The 14,723-nt window shown below is 37.6% G+C and overlaps 1 protein-coding gene and 1 pseudogene across 1 annotated transcript in view; both read left to right on the top strand.

Annotated features, from left to right (window-relative positions):
- The first annotated feature begins 386 nt into the window (after positions 1–386).
- LOC121377185 lies at positions 387–5,472 on the top strand (annotated as a pseudogene).
- A 476-nt stretch (positions 5,473–5,948) lies between these two features.
- Positions 5,949–14,723, top strand: part of LOC121377183 — a 17,906-nt gene continuing 9,131 nt past the window's right edge. The window contains exon 1 of the mRNA XM_041505088.1: positions 5,949–6,223. Within this exon, the coding sequence (XP_041361022.1) occupies positions 5,949–6,223 (275 nt within the window). The remainder of the gene's footprint in view (positions 6,224–14,723) is intronic.

Raw genomic sequence — 14,723 nt, 5'->3', positions numbered from 1 at the left:
AAACCAATATGATGTGGTGCCATTAAACCAATCAAAGTTTAAATATTATGTAAGTACTATTTAATGTGTGTTGATGTGATTTCATTCATATTTAATAAAACGCTTTTTTTTTTAAATGCTTCAATTTGAATTACAGATTTCCATTTATTACCCTAGTGAAAAAAGAAGTGAGCTCATAACAGACGACACTGCACAAAAAATATGCAAAGCAATATTTGGAACAGGTGGTGATGTTACACGTATAATTGATGTCTTAGTTCATTCAAATCCAAATCATGTTTGTGAAGGCGCAAAACAAGTAGTGTCCAATGAAAGCAAAGCTCTCTGCAAATGTAATTCTGGTTAAATTTTGCAAGACAAGACATATGAAAATATAATGGAGTTACATGGGACAAATAAGAGCTCCAAATATTTTGAAAATTGTATCAGCAATTACAAGCGATGTGCCATCATCTGTGATTGGGAACAAATTCATACACATCTTGCAGGCAGTTGCATCTGGTTTGCACGGACGTAATCAAGAAATGTCAGCACTTATGTACCAAGTGGGTTTTATACTCATGCATGGAGGATGCACACAACATGTAAGTTTGGTATCAATTACATTGCTTAAATCAGGGCTCGGGGCGGGATTTAGCTCAGTCGGTTGAGTGCTTGCTTGAAGTGATTGCGTCGCAGGATCGAACCACCTCAGTGGATCCATTCAACCGATTCGTTTTTTTTTCTCATTCCAACCAGTACACCACAATACATACAGTACAGTACATACAGGATGTGGTATGTGCTTTCTTGTCTGTGGGAAAGTGCATATAAAATATCCCTTACTGCATTAAGAAAATGTAACAGGTTTCCTCTGTTGACTATGAGTCAGAATTACCAAATGTTGGACATCCAATAGCTGATGATTAATATATCAATGTGCTCTAGTGGTGTAGTTAAAACAAAACAAACTTTATTTATTTTAAATCAGGGCTTGAAATATCAGCCTTCGAAAACCGAAATGCAGTCAATGTTTTAGACCTAGCAGGTGAAATAGAAATTCACCTGCTAAAACCATCCCAAAAATTGCAGGCCATTTGTTAGAGACAGGTATACGTAGTATGGTGCAATTATCTCATCTGCTATTTAGCTTCTTTTCCTATTGTTGTTTTAATTCCACAATGCTCTGAAATACATTGCAGAGGTCCTAAGTTTTCAAACACTATACTAAAACTCTCCCCTGACCTCATGCTCTCTTATTTTCATGTGCAACTGTACAGGCTGTTCTAAATTAGCATGCCTTAATGTACACATTGTTAATATTTTCATTTATAGGACATTACAAGACTGTCACACCTTGGACTCAGTGTCTTACCCCAAACCGTTCACAGAATACTAGGAAAATGGAAAGACAACTTAGATGCTGACATTATTAAGTTAAAAGCAGATTGGGCAGACGGTGGACATGTCAAGTACCAGTTAGTTGGAGACAACTGGAATACGAATATTATTCCCTCTTTCAGGTGAGTTCATGTTAACCCTCGCATGCTTTAGTTATGCAACATTACATATTTCAAAGTAGATATGCATACAAGAAAATTCAAGGAACCAAAAAACATAATATACTCTTCAAAAAAAGAAACGCAAAAGGGTACAAATGGGTTATAACTCCGATTTTATGTTTCCTACCGGTTCATGCTTTGTGAATATAAGGTCATTGCATGTCCCAAACACATTCCCACGGTTACATTCGATAAAACGCAGCTACTGTACAATAAAGTTCCAAAATGTGAATATTCGCAAAAACGCAGCCACGTGCAAACCATGTCACCACTGCACGTGCGTTGTCTGCACGTGCAACATGAACACCGACAGTATAAAAGTGCAGGGTGTTCGCTTGTCTGGCCTCTGTATCTGGCCGATAGTTGACAATCCAGGACATGCCACGTCTCAGTGAACCGCAGAGAAAAACAATGCCATCGGCCGACTAGACGCAGGCGAATCCAGAACGGCCGTTGCCAGGGCATTCCATGTGTTCCCCCAAGCACCATCTCCAGACTGTGGGACCGTTACCAGCAACATGGATCAATACGTGACCTCCCTAGATCCGGTCGACCACGGGTCACTACCCCCGGGCAGGACCGCTACATCCGGGTACGCCACCTTCGGGAACGATTGACTACTGCCACCTCCACAGCCGCAGCAATACCAGGTTTGCGCAGGATATCCGACCAGACCGTACGGAACCGCCTACGTGAGGTAGGAATCGTGCCCAGACGTCCAGTTCGAGGTGTCATCTTAACACCACAACACCGTCGACTCCGACTGCAGTGGTGCCAGATTCATCGACAATGGCCTCAACTGCGATGGAGACAGGTGTGTTTCAGTGACGAGTCCCGATTTCTGCTCCGACGTCATGATGGAAGATGTCGCGTGTATAGGCATCGTGGTGAACGTTATGCGGCAAACTGCGTGCAGGAAGTGGACAGATTCGGCGGGGATAGTGTCATGGTGTGGGCAGTCATCTCACACACTGGCAGAACTGACCTGGTCCACGTGCAGGGCAACCTGAATGCACAGGGCTACATTGACCAGATCCTCCGGCCACAACATCGTTCCAGTTTATGGCCAACGCCAACGCAGTGTTCCAACATGACAAACGCCAGGCCTCACACAGCACGTCTCACAACGGCTTTCCTACAGAACAACAACATTAATGTCCTTCCTTGGCCATCGATATCACCGGATTTGAACCCAATTGAGCATCTATGGGACGAGTTGGACCGACGCCTCCGACAGCGACAACCACAGCCCCAGATCCTGCCCGAGCTGGCAGCAGCCTTGCAGGCCGAGTGGGCCACCATCCCCCGGGACGTCATCCGTACTCTGGTTGCTTCAATGGGCAGGCGGTGCCAGGCAGTTGTCAACACATGCGGAGGCCACACCCGGTATTGACTCCAGATGACCTTGACCTTGGTGGTGTGTCCTATCACTTACTCAGAATGGACTAGAGTGAACTGTGAACAATCCTGCAACATTTGGTAATTATCGGACTCACCATTCAATAATGAAATCAATTCTCCAAATGTTACGACAATGTGGTTTTGCGTTTCTTCTTTTGAAGAGTATATATGTACAGTGCCTTTAATGTAGTTGAATGTTGTTGTTTTTTAATTTTTACAGTATGCAGAGTGACTGCATTTTTTATGTTTATAACAGAGGGCATACACATCTTGGTCTAGAATGCAATGGACATATTTCTGTGACATACAATTTACAGTTTAGCACAATACTAGATAGAATATCAGTATAAATATCAAGAGGTATAATTAACATGGTGACATATATGTTGTGTAATTCAAGATTCATAAATCTGCATTACATTTCAGAACATCACAACAGAGAACCACATCTTTGCATCTTTTCAACGTGATAGCAGTTGTAGATAGAGTAAACATAGTACACAAGTCTAGTGATAAAAAAGGAACTCTGCTGTCTCACCATGACATAAATGTTGAAACATTCATACCATCGATTGATGAGCAAGCATTGCTGAAAGCAGAGCTAGTGTTTTATCATTGCAACAGCTGTAATAGAGAATATTACCCAAGTCACAGTTGCTTGAACAAGATTTATTCCAAAATACCTCGACCACAAGTACAGTGCAGTAGCAGGGATTAAAAACTATTCAGGTACAGTTAAACCTGTTCTAGCAGCCACCTGTCGTAAAGGGCCAGTTTTCCCCCATATCAAATGTAACTAATTAAAATAATAAGTGGCGACCAGTCTAAAGCGGGCAGCAGCCACCTCATTGGATCCAAATTGCCCTGTATTAATGATTTGTGTTCTATAAAAGGGTTATTTTAAAAGACTATGAGGAGGTGCAGCACATAAGCAATCTTCACACATTCACGGATACGAGTACTCACACTCAGTGCCGTCATCTCAACTGTGTAACAGTTAAGAAAGTATGACTCTGGAATCCAATCTAGGTAATTGCCTCTGGGTAGGCTAAGCTTGAGAACATTTTGTAGATTCATATACTATTTAGATCTAATAAGTGACATGTATATATAGTGAAAATTAGCATATTAGCTTATTTCAAATTTCATATCCTTTTTGCTGTGGTTGAACTCGGGTTTTCCTTCTTTTTTTTCTTTAAGTATCCTTTGGGTCTTTTTGACTGTAATGAGACGAAGACAGCAGATGTCATACAGCTGCTCAAAGATCTTCATAAAAATATGTACCGTACAAGGATAATGGAATCATCGAGCCTTTGTTCTTTGGTGGTAATTATACTGTGCACAATTTTCTGCCCCCCCCCCCCCCCCCCACACACACACACACACACACACACACACACACACAACACACAACACACACACACCACACACACCACCCAACCTCTCCAAGAAAACAAATTATGTTAACTGACAATGCAATCTGGATAGATAACAGTTTAAAGACACACACTGAAATCTGTCCCAGACAGTTTAGTTGGTGGTTAGAACGTTGCTTTGTTTATACAGTTTGCTAACAATTAAAATGTGCCAGTTGTGCCGGTGGAATTTTCTTTCTTTTTTTAAATTCAAGAACCATAATGATTAAAACAAATAGTACAAAACAATATGTTTAAGTATCACAGAAATATATCAGCTTAAAAAGAAGTGTAGTTTCATTCAGGTGACAGGTTAACTGATGAAAGAATTCAGTGTGCTCAACAAGCAAGAAGGTTTTATATCGAAAATTGAGTATTTCCATAGACTTATGAACTTTATCGAGGTATATCTATCTCATGACTCATAACAACAACCAAACACACACACACACACACACACACACACACACACACACGCGCGCGCACACAGGAAATAGTTTCATGTATACCACTGTAGTTTATCAATAAATAATGTTCTTTATAGGCAGAGTGCATATGAGGTATTGTTTATATGAAAACAATTCTATTTACACGATTACAGGCAACATGCAAGCTAGCAACAGCACAGTACATATAAGGTATTGTGTATATAATAATATTTCTATTTACAGGCAACATGCAGGCTCGCAACAGCACAGTACATATAAGGTATTGTTTATATAATAATATTTCTATTTACAGGCAATAAGCAAGCTTGCAACAACACATATAAGGTATTGTTTATATACTAATATTTCTATTTACAGGCAACATGCAGGCTCGCAACAGCACAGTACATATAAGGTATTGTTTATATAATAATATTTCTATTTACAGGCAATATGTAAGCTTGCTTACAACACAGTACATATAATGTATTGTTTATATAATACTATTTCTATTTACAGTCAATATGGAAGCTTGCTTACAACACAGACTCTGGAAATGACAGAGGAACTATATATTACTACAGAAATATTTTGAATGAAAGAAATGTGAAAAGTCAGGTGAAAAATTCCTACAGGGCATATACAATTCTAGATGCTGTCTGCTGTTCTTGCATGAAGTTGGTATGAAAGATGCAGATGATGATCTGCCAATACCAGATAACTTTTAAACATTATCAGACGAAGACAAAATAAACTGGATCAATGACATTTGTAAATCCGTTGATGTATTTCAAGAGCTGCGGAATATTTTAACAGATCCAGAACATCCTGAAAATTACTGGATTGCAAATCTGAAAAATGGCCGTGTTGGATGTCACTTCTGTGACAAAACATATGCCTGTGTAGGTACCCTAAAAGCACACGAGCAGAAATTTCATAACCAGCACATGCATAAAAGTACACATATTAAAACCAACGAAAAATACGAGTTAAACAGTTACAGTATGATGCTGTACAAACTTCTGCTTCTACACAAAAAACTGGACACTGCAGTTGATATGGCTGATGGGGAACGTAGTGTCTGATCAGCTAAGTATGACTTACCCATTTATCATAAAACAAACAAAACCAAATATGCTATTGGATCTGTGGACATTATTTCAATGACAGACGGTCTTCTGGATCCAGAGAAGAAAGAAAGATTAATTGCCAACAGATTTGTCAACACGCAGGGTGGCAAAAACAACAATCGTGGACTTGACGAGTATGTTGAGTTACTCAACAGAGACAGCAAGGTAGCTTGTCCAGGCTACCAAACAAAAGAAAGCATTCTGGCTCACTCTACCGAGTATCCTCACCTAATAAACTATGCAAAACATTTTGAATCCATCAGTCAACTCGGAAAGGATTTCACAAGTTACCATCATATGCTGAGGATGTAAAACAAAGTCCTCAAAGATCTTTCAGAGATTGAAGCATTTTCCTTTGTGGATGGTCGCAGGTTAAAGAGTAAATCTTTAAAAACAGACCCAAAGATTTATGACAACTGTTTCCACGAACTTAGAACATTCATTCTTAGGCATAAACCAGTGGTTGCATTTCACAGCCTGCGAAACCAAAATGTATCTTGAACACAAATCCTTCATTTCGAACTGATGATAGACGTGTTGATTTAATTTACGTCAAATTAGAACATGTGAGGGTATTAATACATTGATTTACTTTGCACACTGTGTAATCTTCACATGTAAATTGTATGTAGCTTTTAAAGGATTATCCCGAGTTTTCATCCTAGCAATACTTCCACTTATTCGCTCCATCAAAATGAACACATCATGCTTGTTCCTGGTTTAGAAAATACTACCTTACCATAACTTTTTTCCTCCATCTTATAAATATAAAACATTATACAGATAAATATATTTTATTTGACTTGCCTCAATTTCAAACTTCGTATGGTTATTGGAAGAAATTAAAAAATCAACAATAAATTCATATGTAGTAAATTGAGATATTATAAATATAATGTTGAAAATGCATTGGTTATAAAGATATTCATATAGTAAGCAAGAACAATTATGTTTAATAATGTAAAAATATTTCATTTGATGAAAATCAGGATAGTCTCTTTAATACAGATAATCCCTCTACAGAATTTTTTTTTCAAGTGATTTGTATACTAGTAACTGAATGAATCCCATACAAGGTCCTGATATGACATTTGGTTACGGCCGAAGGATGCATTTGTGCTACACTGGACAATACCAACATCTGATGTATAGTTATATCATAAAACACGTCAAAATTCAATGATCACTGATAGGCTTGAATATATGACCATGCCAGAAATCCTTTTAAGAGAGCAAGTCTCCGACATTCAGTTGTTTTGTATACATGATTTACATCTTCATCACATTTACTTAAGTGGTATGAGTTGTACAGGAGCAAGGCTACCGAACTCGTCCCATCCCGTCCAACTCGTCCTATTTCTTGGACAATGTCAATCAGTTTTGAAGGAACACCATATAAAATGACACTGTGACATCCCGTTATGTTATGACAATTCTATTTTTATTCTCCTCTGGTGTTTCAGAGTGAAACATTTGAAAATCCTCGCAATCTGGAAGTTCAGTTTCAAATATCTTTAAATGTTTGAAGCGTCCTTGATAGAATGGCAGTATACAAGTGTTCTTGGAAATGTGTCAGTGGGAAGTCCATCAACAATCCAAGACATTGACATTTCAAGTGTGTTCGAAATCTTATGCACTGCAAGCTTAATGCTAATTTTGTCAGGGGACATCCTGATTTGTAATGTGTCCTCCTTCAAATTAAGAACCTTCCACACTCGTTTTGATATTTTCCATGTGCATGTTGCACTCAAAGCTAGCATGGAAGTTTGTGGAACCAATGATCGCAGTTCTCCAATGTAAGAGAACCATTTTCGGAACGCTGCCTTGTCACCGTCTTCGTTTTCACCCCTGTTAAAATAAATGAATGAATGATTGACTATCCAACAGAATGTGTTTCTTTGTATCAGGGTTTCTGCCAGAGGGTAAAACATTGTTTAGCATATTTGGTTTTTTAAGTTAATCTTTTGACAAAATTTATGACTCTTATCATTACTATATGATTTTCTTAACCCTAACTCTAAACTTAACCCATTTTATTTCTGGTGGATGTCCCCCATACCGTCCATACCGTTGACTGTGGTTGCATTCAAAATTCCATAGCGCTATAAGCAAAACATTATTTCTGGCAGAAACTGTATGAAAAGTTTGTACCTGTAGCTATAAATTGAAATTCAAAAGTAGTCATTAATAAAGCAATCTCATGTGAAGTGCACACACAAAACATCCCATAATTGTATTTAGTCAGTTTTAAAACATCCCATAATTGTATTTAGTCAGTTTTAAAACATCCCATAATTGTATTTAGTCAGTTTTAAAACATCCCATAATTGTATTTAGTCAGTTTTCCACAAATGTTTATAAAACGTCACTAGCTGAATGAAAAACTTAATATGTATGTTTCACTTATCATTTCCTAACATTTTGTGCAATAAATGTATTACATTTTCATTACATGTATTTGCATATTTGTTTTCTTTAATTTTTAAGCGATGACTGCATGAACAGGTGTAAATTGAAATAGCCATAAATTTGTATCAAGAAAATAATTTTAAAAACTTATAAATTAATATTAATATGATGATGAAGTCATTTATTTAATAAAGAATACTGTGTGTGTGTGTGTGTGTGTGTGTGTGTGTGTGTGTGTGTGTGTGTGTGTGATATGTTGAAATATCAGTATATAATTCTAATACAGCAACTGTTCTTACACAGATGAACGATACAATTGTGTAAGTATAATAATTATATCTATCACACCGACCCAGTGGCCAATACCGAAATGGATTGGTGTGCAATATACATATACATTTTTCTTCTCTTTTCTGGTATATTCATTCATCAATTATGACATTTAAACACCCCCACCTCCCCGCAAACCAAATTTGTTTGTATATGATGTTGGTTCACAAAATAAATATATTGTTTTACTTATGTCACGAATACAAGACAACTGAGGGACAAATATCTATACATGTATGTTTGTCAGACAAAAAAACATGAAAAATGAACAAGTCTTGAGAGGAGTGTTGACAGGGCTCATGCTGGGAATAAGTTTGTTTTAGCCATTTTTCACATATGTGCATTTATTTAAAATACTACAAAATGGCTAATTTAAACAAAATTTATTAGCCAAATATTGATTGTTGTAGCCATATTGCATAAGAATTAGCAATTAGCTAATGTGCAAGTGACCAGTGTCAGCCATGGCTTCAACTGACAAATGATTGGATTTGAACCAAGATCTGAGGTGAACTGGTTAAACTAGGGGTTGAATTGACTTGGGGCAAACTAGCTTGGGGACAACACAGAGATAATACTAATTAAATATGTACCGTAGGCTTACCTGTAGTTTATGGTAAGAATTCCCAAAATGTTTACATCCAATAGCTGATAATTAATAAATAAATGTGCTCTAGTGGTATCGTTAAACAAAACAAACTTTAATTTTTTATTAATTATATTTTAACTGATCATGTTGTTATCAATGGAGTAATAAAATGTGGGGTGTTTTTTTGTTTTGTTTTTTTGTTTCTTAAAAACTAATAAAATTTAAATATTATAGTATTCATTAGTAAATTTATCTACAAATTAATGTTTATTTACCAAATGATGAAAACACTATCTGTTGTGCTGTTGCTTTTTAAAAATAAATTTTAAAATAGATATGGGGGTAACAACTGATGATACCAATGAACTTTACTTACATAACTAATGTTAAAAGCTGAGCTCAATGAAATGCACATGCCTAACCTGATCCATAACTGTATATTATACAATATTTTTATGAATTTGGTATTATAACAAATGTGACCAAGTCAAAATTGTTGTGTACAAAATGTAAAAAAGTATTGTAATACGAAATAAGTATGTGGGGTTTTTTAATTGAATGCCTGATGTTTGGCCTCTATAAGCCGTTGCCCTGTCAGTCTCTCCCCCCCCCCCCCAACCCCCCCCCCCCCCCCCCCCCCCCCCCCCCCCCCCCCCACCCCCCCCCCCCCCCCCCCCCCCCCCCACCCCCCCCCCCCCCCCCCCCCCCCCCCCCCCCCACCCCCCCCCCCCCCCCCCCCCCCCAACCCCACCCCCCCCCACCTCCCCCCCCCCCCCCCCCACACACACACTCCCATTTTATTTATTTTTTAAATACTGTTTCTTCCACTTTTGGTTTAGTATGTTTGTTCTTGAACAACAACAAAAAAAAAAAAAAAAAACATTATTAATAAACACTACTTGTATACATGTAGCTACATTTAAAAAAAATGTTTTGTTTAATGACACCACTGCTAGAGCACATTGATTTATTAATCATCGGCTATTGGATGTCAAACATTTGGTCATTTTGAAAGGAAACCTGCAACATTGAGAGAATGCCCACTATGGCTATGATATGCAGCAGGTGCTACAGAAGTAAAAAGCCATACAGTGATCTAGGTCTAAACAAAAGGTAATCACTGTCCAATACGGCGTTAGATTGTGATTATTTATTACGGTAATTGACCTCATTCATGGGTACAAGGCAAAACGTACCCAAACCGCACCATATCCATTTTTTGGTTGCTACCAACCAAAAGGTACCATTACGTTGCAGTCACAAGGCTACCCAATTGTTTGTGAATATATTTTAATTCAATATAAAAGATAGAATGTATTGGTACTAGATGCTTAACTTAATGTTTACAACAAGAAAGTAAGTGGACATTGTCAGTGTCAAAGTAAAAAAAAAAACCGATAGTGTTAAATGTGGGTAACAGGTGTGAATATACGGCAAAAAAGATATAATTGAAGGTGAATATAAATAGCACTGTAGCAGTAATTTCACAATGTATGATATACGCATGTAGATACTTAAATCATCTTAAATTATGTAATATCTTTAAAGAATAACAGCTTATGTTGGAAAATATATGGTAAATTTTTCATATAGGGGACAATCTTGGACAAAAATATTGGGTTGGTACGGAATTTTACAAATTCCTCATCTTCATCGCCCTACCCACCCCCTCATTTGTTAACTCACTAGAAAACAAAACGGGCGCCATAGTGAATAGCCAACTGTGCAAAGCACTGTTTGGTTGGTAGTCATTATCATAACGGTATTATAAGGGCAGTAGGTAAAACTTCACCTCAAGACCAACTAGTCCAGCGGTTGGTCAACTCGCCCTACACAATGTCCGTTAATCACAATATGAAAGGGGACAAGTATATCGAAATCTGAGATAACCGGACGTCTGTTAACATGTTTGTTTTGTACCTAGGTAGCCCAAAAGTCCGGTTACATACACTATATTTGCGTTACTGTGCGGGTATATTCCTTTAGAGATAAAATAGAAGTAAGCTTTGACTATATACTCAAGCATTTAGTTCACACTGTCCGCAAGTAGTAAACAACTGTTGCAATATAACATTGTGAACCACTGGTGATGCCGCAGCAAGTACAGAAAGATCAGTCAAAAAACAATTTGTCGGAAGAATAGTCAAAACTTTCGGGTCTCGAAAGTACAAAACTCAACTGTGATAATAAACTTACTGTGTAATCGTGAAGTTTGGCCACGTTTTAATTTCTAAACGTATACAGGTGCACAACAGTAATCGATTAATTAATTAATGAGGCGGCCCGGCGAACTGCGGACCCAACGGTCTGGTAACCCAGTTCTTAATAATCATCATTATTATAGAGTTTCAATTTAATATTTTGTAAACACCATTTTTTACTAAACTCTATATTCTGCCAGACATTCCAGGGAATGAGTTTTCAGCCGTTCAACTTGATAGTTTATCAGTGCGACTAAGGAGACAGCAAATTATTATTTTCTCGGTTGTCTCAACTCTTCCGGGCCTATTGCAGCAGGAGCCTGAACGTCGCCCGGAGACAAAAACAAAGCCCGAATGTTAATGCCGAGGTGTACATTGTTCATATTTGGCACAAAGATACACCTCAACACGATGCATTTATATATGTTAAAAAAATAAATATAGGAAAAATATTTTTTAGAAAAAATCTAATTTTTCATGTTCGGGATGTACATAACGAAATCACGAACATCGCCCGAAGACAAAAACAAATAGCCTTGCTTACCGAATGTTAATGCGATTTTTTTCTAAAAATATTTTTCCTACATTTATTTGTTTAACATATATCAATACATAATGCTGAGATGTATCTTTGTGCCAAATATGAACAATGTACACCTCGACATTAACATTCGGGCTTTGTTTTTGGTCTCCTACCAGCCTCGGTGGCGTCGTGGGCAGACCAGTCGGTCGACAATGCTGGTAGGTACCTTGGGTCTACGGACCATCCCCCCCCTCGTCGAGCATGGATTTTTAATACAGGATACCGACTCCAAACCCGGAGTGAGTGCTCCGCAAGGCTCAATGGGTAGGTGTAAACCACTTGCACCCACCAGTGATCCATAACTGGTTTAACAAAGGCCATGGTTTGTTCTATCCTGTCTGTGGGAAGCGCAAATAAAAGATCCCTTGCTGCTAATCGGAAGAGTAGCCCATGTAGTGGCGACAGCGGGTTTCCTCTCAAAAATCTGTGTGGTCCGTAATCATATGTCTGACGCCATATAACCGTAAATAAAATGTGTTGAGTGCGTCGTTAAATAAAACATTTCTTTCTTTCTTTCTTTGTTTTTGTCTCCGGGCGACATTCGGGCTCCGGGCTGCAAATAGGCTGACTATTGGTTTCAGTTGCCGCTTAACTTGAATCGCCAGTTGATATGGTAGTGACTTTCCATACCCTGTCGGTAATACTGCCATACAATCTTTACCATCTAGTATTGCATCTAATATTGTTCGTTGTTCTTTTTGTAAAACATTTATATTAAAATAAGCCATCGCTTTCTGCAATGCTTGGTCCATGACCAATTCGGACGCCATGTTTGTGAAGCACCCGTATAGACTATGAAAGCTGAAATCTGATTGGTCGGTTTTGTGATGTCTATTTCTTGAATGAAAGGTCATCTGGACATGGCTATATATGGAGTGCTGTCAGATCCACTGGAAATTAAAGACCAGTGGAGCTGATTTTAATCAGATTAGTGGTGGCAACACGTCCTGCTGACACCTTTTTGTCTTGTTCCAACCAGTGCTACACGCACTGGTATTTAATAAAGTCCGCTGACCGTGGGGAAAAGAACTCATTGTAAGCTCCCCTTGTGGTAGCCCGCGTTCCAACATCCAGCTGTCGATGGTATTTAGTCAACATGTTCTTAACAAACAGAGACTAAATAGCAGCGTTCCTACCCACGAATGAACTGATAGGCGGAAATTGGCTGTAGCAGGTAGTACGTTGTCAAATACCGGTGTCACGAAATAGAATCGCCCCCATATCCACATCGATACAAATTGGATTGAGCGTGTTAGAACATCCCCCCCGCCCCCCCCCCCCCCCCCGGATATTTCCCCCTTGACCATTCCCCCAGTAAATCCTCTTCCCCAGTTTTGATATATGACATTAATATATTGTTTAATGCAATTAACTAATATTTTATTTTATATATACATTTATTAGAATGTTTTAATTATTAAATTTATTATTATATTATATTATTACTATTATCGTTACTATTAACATACAGCTCAATATTCTTATTTTCAAGATTAAACCTTCTCTAATATATTAAAAATAAATTTTATATTTATATTAAAGCTATATGCAGAATAATGCCCTTTTAATACAGTTGTGTTTCCCCAGTCGGTGTATGCTATCGTTGACTATGAATGAATGAATGAATGAATGAATGTTTAACGACACCCCAGCACTAACAATACATCGGCTATTGGGTGTCAAACTATGGTAATTTAAATAAATAAAGTGATGATCAACATCAATATAAAAATTCAAGATTTAAACAAAAACAGTGTAAAGAACTGTGCAAAAACACAAATATCACAGATAGATACTGAATTTTACTCAAAACTTAAATTTGGTGCTGTATTGGCAATTCTCAAAGAAAAGAAAGAAAAATGTACACCCCTGACACCACGGTGAGGTTACAGCACGCGACACCGAGCAAGTAAAGCCCTAACAATTGTATTTATTGTGTATACGTTATTAAACATTAATTAATATTCGTATTTCCACAAGCATAATATGCATACTTGTAATGTGTTATAAATATTAATTTATATCGGTATTTCCACAAGAATAATAATTATGCGGAAAGCAATTTTAGAAATACATATTTTCTAATTATGTACACGATGTAATGTAATGTAAAATATAATCTCAGTTTGAATATTACTTTGTTAAACAACTAATTTTCTGCTCTAAACGCTTAAATCTTTAAAATGTTCTACCAATTATAGACACTGAATTTTTTTTATTACTTTATAATAAGGTTAATTTTATTGATACCAAACTAATTGAATGGGTGGATGACGGGGTGGGGGAAATGAACGGGTGTGGGGTGGGGGTGGTGGGGAAATGCCCTAGCTCCCGAGACGGTTTATGGGTCTTGGCCCCAGTAAGTTCTAACAGACACAAAACCCACAAAAAAAAAAACCAACAACCCCCAAACAAACCAAACAAACAAATAAATACTACAGGAAACAAACAAACTAAAGCAATAAAACAAAGCAGTTTAATTGTTCATTTTAAGTAATATATATACTGTCAAATCTGTCTTAAGCGGTCACACCAGGGAGTAGATAAAAGTGGCCGATTAAGGCAGGTTGCCGCGGGTTGCAGGTTGCCGCAATATCGTATTTAAAACATTTGGCGTTGTTTCTTGTTTAACGGCTGTACTCCCTAATTAACGGTTGGTGTGGTTCCTGTTCCTAAAATCAACTTTTTTGAATGTC

The sequence above is a fragment of the Gigantopelta aegis genome, chromosome 7, assembly GCF_016097555.1.
Source record: "Gigantopelta aegis isolate Gae_Host chromosome 7, Gae_host_genome, whole genome shotgun sequence".
NCBI classification, from domain to species: Eukaryota; Metazoa; Mollusca; class Gastropoda; order Neomphalida; family Peltospiridae; genus Gigantopelta; species Gigantopelta aegis.
This window is presented reverse-complemented; position numbering and strand designations above follow the sequence as displayed.